This window comes from Benincasa hispida, chromosome 10, assembly GCF_009727055.1.
Source record: "Benincasa hispida cultivar B227 chromosome 10, ASM972705v1, whole genome shotgun sequence".
In the NCBI taxonomy this organism is placed as follows: domain Eukaryota; kingdom Viridiplantae; phylum Streptophyta; class Magnoliopsida; order Cucurbitales; family Cucurbitaceae; genus Benincasa; species Benincasa hispida.
The window spans coordinates 7,745,369-7,752,942 of record NC_052358.1 but is presented as its reverse complement, the minus strand read 5'-3'; the positions used below and the strand labels follow the sequence as shown (position 1 = coordinate 7,752,942).

General features: G+C 33.9%; 1 protein-coding gene across 1 annotated transcript; it reads right to left on the bottom strand.

Annotated features, from left to right (window-relative positions):
- Positions 1–314: 314 nt before the first annotated feature.
- Positions 315–4,803, bottom strand: LOC120089249 (G-type lectin S-receptor-like serine/threonine-protein kinase LECRK3). The gene is made up of 3 exons (XM_039046671.1): positions 2,315–4,803; positions 1,797–1,904; positions 315–1,712 (listed from the first exon to the last, which is right to left on the bottom strand). Exons 1-3 carry the CDS (start codon positions 4,698–4,700, stop codon positions 1,627–1,629), a joined length of 2,580 nt encoding a protein of 859 aa, XP_038902599.1. The 5' UTR covers positions 4,701–4,803; the 3' UTR covers positions 315–1,626.
- Between the last annotated feature and the right edge of the window lie 2,771 nt (positions 4,804–7,574).

Sequence of the window (7,574 nt, the reverse complement as noted above, 5' to 3'; positions counted from 1 at the left end):
ACTCAAACCTGATCCACTCTTATGTCTCCACATAAAGTTCAAGTACTCATACAATAGTCATGAGTCTTAGTTTATTGGATTTACAACTTATATAATTTTATAAGATCAATAAGAAGTATATTGATAATTGAAAATGTTTATTATTTTACAAACTGCGATTTTTTAGGACATAAAACCCAACAACAATGACTAAAGCATATGATTTTTGTGTCATAAAAAGAACCCATGTATATCAGGAATGATCATCAACAAGTATTAGAAAATATCGATAACTAGAATGTGTAGGATTCTGATATGATCCCCAAATATCAAAGTGAACAAGATCAAACACATGTGATGATACATTGTTATGAGATATGAAAGACAACCTTTTCTGTTTTGCAAGAGGAAAAATCATACAAGTAGGAACATTTTTATGCTGAAGTTTAAAAGGTAAAACATCTTGTAAAGAAGATAAGTGTTTGTGAGATGGATGACCCATTCTATTATGCCAAAGATTAGTATTCTCCATATGAGAAATAGAAGAGCACATAGAATCAGAAAAATTTTCAGATAATTTATGTGAACTTATCTACAACTTATAAAGCTCCTGCCAAAAATCAGCCTTCCCAATCATGTTCATGGTTGACTTGTCCTGAATAATACAGGAATTTCCAACAAACTTAACAACAATGGACTTATCAGTAGTTAAGGCACTTATAGAAATCAGATGATGGTGGAAACTAGGAATGAACAAGACATTGTGGAGCATGAGATGAGAATCAATCTGAATATCACCAATAAAATCCACATTGATATGAGACTGATTAGGCAAAGTAACGGACATCCCAGATATGGGCATGAGATGAGAGAAAAAATCTTGACAAGAACAAATATGTGCAGTAGCACTAGAGTTGACTATCCAAGCAGTAGATAAAGGAGAAACAGAACATGTACCTGCTACATGAGAAGTGATAACATCAGAATCAGAGGTGGACTTGGCTTTGGAAAGATGTGTCTGAAAAAAAAAACTTAGCAAACTTTGGCATTGTTCAGCCGTAAAGCCAGGAATAGAACTTGAAGAAGTTGCAGAAAAGGATTCATGCTTAGCTGAGGAATTTTTCTGATTCTTATATCCAGGAGGAAATCCATGTAATTTATAATATTTCTCAACAGTATGACCGGAAATGTTACAATAGGTGCAAATCGGACGATCCTTTTTCTTAGAATTAGAAGAAGTTGATATGGGCCGAGCACTTGAATTAACAGAGGAAGAATCAGGGGAAGAAGAATTCTTGACTAGGAGAGTTGCAGCAGATGAAAAATTTGTTGATGAAGGTGCAACAGAAGCACGTTGTTCAACTTCTTGAGCAACAAGAGAAAAGGCTCTTTGTAAAGAAGGCTCGGGTTCCATTAACAAAAGTTGTGTCCGAATCTGGTTAAAAAATCATTTAAGCTCATGAGGAAGGTCATTACATACTCGATTTGGAAGTAATTAACCAAATCTTTGACTCCTCCACAGGTACAATGACCATAAATACAAGATGGACGATAAGAGGCAAGTTCATTCCACAACGTCTTCATTTTTGCGAAATAAGTCATAATAGAGAGTTGATCTTGAGAAAGACTCAATAACTCTCGACGAAGTTAAAAGATTCGAGGTCTATTCTTATGTTGGTATCGTTGTTGAAGATCAAGCCAAATGTCCCTTGCTGAATCAGAGATATTAACACCTGCAGAGATCTCCTTCGAGAGAGAGTTGAGAATCCAAGCCATAACCACATTGTTTCAAATAATCCATGAATTTAGTAAATTACCATCAGGTTTGGACAGACTTCTATCAACAAATCCAAGCTTGTCCTTGACTGTGAGCCCTAGACTCATAGCACGACTCCATGATGTATAGTTTGATTCTATCAATAAATCTGAAACAAGAATGAGATTTGTGCTATCAGAATGATGAAAAAAGTGAGGGTTCAAATATTGGTCAAGAACGGAGGAAGAAGATGAAGGGTTGGCAAAGTAAAAGTGTTATCGTGAAGATCAGTCATGGGAAAGAGGAGAAGAAAAATGAAAAGGCACGAGAGAAGAAAATGACATCTGATACCATATTGAAACCAGAGAAACTTAAAGCATTTTTCTTAAATTTTCATTAATGAGTTGGCCCAATAAATAGGCAATTACAGTTGGTAGTAACAATCAATAACAAAAAAATAACAATCTAACTAATTGCAAAACTAATTCTAATAATAAGGTAAGCAATAGAAAAGAAAGTATTATAAAATTGAACTGATAAAGGAAGATGGGTGAGGAGGAAAGGAGATTTCAATAGCACCTTCCATCATCTGCAAAACTTTCTTCATGGTGGGCCTTAAGGATGGTTCCTCTTGAATGCACCAAATTGCTATCATTACAAACTTCTTTACCCTCTTCAAGTCCATCTTTGCTTCCCCGTCATTTTGTACCAACATCTCCATTTTCATCTCTTTGAAGCAGTTATAACCCCAATCTGCCAACACCATTTGCTCTTCATTCTCTACTTTCTCCTCGAAACTCCTTCTGCAACATATAATCTTCAACAAAGTTATCCCAAAACTGTAAACATCAACCTTCACTGTGATGGGGAGGCCTCTAAACCACTCTGGAGCTACATATCCTTTAGTTCCTTTGATTGTTGTCAGCGTTCGAGTTTGCTCTTTTTTCAAAAGTTTTGCCAAGCCAAAGTTTGCGATTTGTGCAGTATAAGAGTCGTCGAAAAAGATGTTTTGAGGCTTAATATCACAATGAATGATTTGAATATTGCACCCTTCATGTAGGTAACATAGTCCTCTGGCCGTCTCTAAAACAACTTGAATTCTAGCATACCAATTTGGTTTCGAAGTCCCAAAAAGGAAATTTTCAAGAGACCCATTCTGCATGAACTCATACACCAACATTCTATGTTCTCCTTCATTGCAGAAACCATGCAATCGAACTAAGTTCTTGTGGTTTGTTTGGGCAATAGCGCTCACTTCAACCTTAAACTCTTGGTCTCCATCTCGCACCACATTGTTGAACTTTTTAATGGCCACCAAGTTATTGTTGTCTTCAGAGTTAATAATCCCTTTATAAATAGTAGTAAAAGAGTCATGCCCCAACTGTTGGATGAATCCACTTGTGGCCTTGTCGAGCTCTTCATAACTAAAGATCCTTAGATTCACACTTAGAATGGAAGGGTCTCTTTGAACAACCTTTGATTTCTTTTTTCTAAATCGGTAGCCAATGAATAAAGTGAGAAGGAATAAGATGAAATTTAGAAATACGGAGCTTCCTAATAAAATTGATCCAATGGCGACTATTGTAGTTTTATTCCTTTGATTCTGAACAAGATTATTAGGTTTGGAAGTAGAGTTTTGTTTTCTGACTTTGAGAAGAGATTTTTCACCAGCAACATTAGGATCCATTCTTCCAAAAACGAAAGGAAACCTCTTCTTCCAACATTCACCATTTCTGAAAGTGGCAAGTGCACAAAAACAATCATTCAAACATTCATTTCTGCACCATTCCTCACTTACTGGGTTGAAATTGGCGTAATCACCCTGAGGCCAATTCGTATTTTCCAAAGCAACAAATTCAAAGTCATTTGTTTCAGGAAAAGATTGATCGCAACTCTGAGCAAAAAAGTTGGGTTTACAACCCTTGATCTCATCGTTTGGATCAAGTAAAACATAGCCAGGTGGACAAGTGCAAAATGGCCTCTGATCATCTCCAAGCTTACAATAGCTATTAAAGCCACAAACTCCACTTCCCGTACCATCACTGACCATGATACAGATGTTTACAGGGTCTGACACTTGAGTCCAAGCTTTAGGCATAGATGAATTACTTGTCGTCTTTGGGTAAACATACAATCTAAAAATCGCATCATGCTCAAGAATCGCCCGAAGGTAATAATTTTGTGGTGAATAATGGATATTTGATACCACAGTTGTGAGAATGGTATTATTCTTTGCAATGACATAAATGGAACCAATGGGGTCGAAGACAAGTTGGAAGCCAGAGCCTGTAGTGTTACTTGCCCAATAAGCTATGTTTATTGTATCGAAAGGGAATGCAGCGGATGAAAGCACGAGATTCCCATCTGTTTGCATCAAAAGTTGAAATCTTCCACTAGAGAAACTGGTTTCTGAATAACGAGCGACAAGAACTCCCCTCATATTCAAAGTTTGTGATGGTAAAATTGTATCGGTAGGAGCATCGAAGCTTTGCCACAAAATTTCAGAATCAGAAGCAACCAACACAAAGTTGCCACTATCAAGCATCGCAGCATAGGAAACGGAACGATTAGTATTTCTATAGGAAGTTGGCGTCCATATTTGATTGCCTCCAGGATCGTTCAGCACAAGTTGATCACCACTAGTAAATTGAACTGTGGATCCTTTAGGTACCAATTTATCGCGATTAGCTGACCAAACCACAGTTTTGTCATGAATTTTGTTGAACCAAATGGCCAACAAAAAATCTTTACCATTCAATGGTAGAAACCCAAAAGCAAAATCACCATATTGGGAGACCCAGTAGGAGTTATTTTGTTCAGTTGCTTTGAGAGATGAACCTAGGGTTACATTTTTATAAGGCTGAGAAAACGAACAAATTGGTAAAACAAGAAAGAAAACAAAAACAAGAAGACAGTGAAGAAAGGATGGACAGAGAATGTAACATAATTTGTTTTCAAAAGCCATAAAGCCAAAGAAGGTAGCCCTTGTGAAGGCTGAAGAAGAATGGTTTCTTTTTCTTTTTGAGACAAAATATATAACCTTCTCTTTCCATCTTATATTTGACCCGGTCATATCAAATGAATATAAATCTTTTGTGATATAAAACAAACTTACCATTTTCTCCTCAGGACTAGAAATATATTACAAAACATCTCTACAAATCTATTCTTAGCTCCCCCTACTCACAACTTCATTTCTCTCACAAATTATTAAAAAGAAAAGAAAAAAAAAAAAACTAACCCAATTGAGAAATTTGAAATATCTCGTCCTAGTCAACCGCGTTCAGTAACATGTAAAAATATAAGAGGTTGTACCTAATTAAAAATTCACACATGTCAATTTTTTAATATTTAAAAACAAATCGTATAGAACTTAAATCTACAATATTTTAAAAAATATTAGAATATTTGACAATCACCAAAAATAATTTTTTAAATTTATTTTCAATATATATATATATATATATATATATTTATTTTGTCAAAAGTGTTTATCCGCCCCAAGTCTTTAAGTCTTTAAAAATTATATATTTTTGTTTGACACATATAGTAAAAAGTAACCAATTGAGAGGAGAGATGTTGGTCAGCACTCACCACAGCTTTGAGAGAGAGAGGGGAAAAAATAATTTCTTTTAAAGTGCGGTCCCTAATTTCAATGTTATTGGGCAGTTTAACATGATCAATTATATTCAATTCAGAGGACAGATGATTTTAGTGGAAAGGAAAAGTTTGGTAGTTGAAAGACTTGAAAATTCTAGTCAACTTGGGTCCGTCCATTAAATATTATGACACATTGTCAAACGTATTAAATGGTAAGGAAACATGTATGATGGTGAACAACGTCTTGTGCGTTTGGAATACCATTCCAAACTATCTGATTCAAAAAATAAGTTATTTAAAAATAAATAAATAAATAAAATATTTCACAACTATTCAAAATAGAATAAATACTTGAAATCATTTTTTTTTGTAAAAATAATTTTTAAGTGCTTAATGGTTTGTCTCGAGAAAATGTTAGAAATAACCTTTTTATGTTTTCACATTATAAAACTCTCTCTTTTTGAAAACTCGTTCAAATAATTTTTCTCGATGCATCTTGATGAGATCGACCACTGAGATTTAGTTAAAAAAATTATTTTTTCTAACTTATTTTGGGTCTTCTCGGTACATCTTGCCAGATTACATATTGAGATTTGCTAATTTTTTTATGTAATCTTCCAAAATCTTATAACAAAACTTTATATCTTTTCAAATTTTCTTCAAATTCAGTTATCTTTACTAAATACTATATCAAATAATTACGTAATTTTTCGAATCTTTAGCATAATTTTTGTTTTCACAATTATATGAATTTCCAAAACTCCAAATTGATTCACGATGATTGAACTATCATTTTTAAATTTTCCGAAATATCAAATTTTGTAAAAAAATTGGGCAATTTTCAGATATATATAGAATCTTGGTGTTAATGCTTCTTGAGATTCCACTGAGAAAGGTCAAATATATTGAATTTTGGTGTTAATTATGTCGAGGATTTCATCCAGAAAGCTCAAATATATAGAATCTCGGTGTATTTGATAGCTCTCAAAAAGAGCTATTATTTCTAGCTTTATTTAGGCTCGTTGTTGGATTTTATGTGTTTATTGTTTTATTTTGTAGGTACCGAGCAACAATGTAGTAGAATTGATCATTTGAAGCTGAATGGGGTCAATTTAATTGGACTCAATTTGAGCAATCGGACTTCAAAGGAGAAAAAATGACCAAAATACTGCTGGACAACGTTGAAATGCTCAACATTTGCTTAAGTCCAATGCTCGCCTGATGCATGAAGACCGAACGCTGATGTGCAGAGTAACGTTGCAACTCTGACAATAGCGTTGCAATGCTTTGAATACTTTGACGCTAATCATTTGCACGCGCGCGTTCCATCTTCAGTCCAAACGTAGGGCAGCGTTGCAACGCTGCGATTAATTCTATAAATTCATCTCTTCGGTTTTAGATCAAGTTTTATGTTGAAAATTCTTGGAGGTTGAAGGGATATGAACTTTGAGGCTATGGAGGCTGAGGAGGGGCTTTACTATCTTCTTTTCCTTTGATGTTTTTGGTAACATTAGGTTAGATTTTAGTTTTATTTTAGATTGTAAACATGTATTGGCTTGAACTCTTGAATTTTTCTATGAATTTATGAGTTAATCTTCATCTAGTTTCTTGGATCAAGGGTTTGATGTCAATTTCGTGAGTTTTATGTTTTTAATTGATTCTTGCAATTCGGATTTGTGTTTTCTTTGAATCTATTTAAATTCCCAAGCATGATTATTGACGTTGATTTTGAGGTTTTATCGTGCATGCTAATCGATTCTCAGTTCATCATAATTTGCATGAATATCTTCTTTAAGTATATTTTTGCATATTAATGTATTTATAAGGTCATAAATAGCGATAGTAAATTAGACATTTGATGGCTATTCCTAGAACGTCTATTGATAGGTTCAAAGTTAAAATTGGTTAATTGAATATGGCTTTCCTGAAAATTAATCAACATAATTGAATCCTAAATCGTAATGCATGTATTTTTGGGTCTTGAAAATTAAGAGTGTACAGAAGAAAAAAAATAAATAAATAAAAAAAAGAAGAAGAAGAACCAAATTTATATGCTTAAATAAGGGCTAGAAACTGATACTAGAAAAAGTTAAAAAAAAAAAAAAAAAAAAAAGGTTAAAACTTCAGAAAAAAAAGGACAGTTTAAACCGAAACCGACTGACTCGACCCTAAATCGACCGATCGGTTTAAGCAAATTTTTTTTATGAGTGGTTTTGACTTTTATAAACTGAAGAGGGCG

What these genes read in the sequence shown, in the direction of transcription:
- LOC120089249 (XM_039046671.1), bottom strand. Translation starts at nt 4,700, where the DNA reads ATGGCTTTTGAAAACAAATTATGTTACATTCTCTGTCCATCCTTTCTT. An exon ending in AGTTTTGCAGATGATGGAAG is followed by an intron (nt 1,905 to 2,314) that starts GTGCTATTGAAA and finishes TTCTTGTTTCAG; the next exon opens with ATTTATTGATAGAATCAAAC. An exon ending in AAGTCTGTCCAAACCTGATG is followed by an intron (nt 1,713 to 1,796) that starts GTAATTTACTAA and finishes AGATCTCTGCAG; the next exon opens with GTGTTAATATCTCTGATTCA.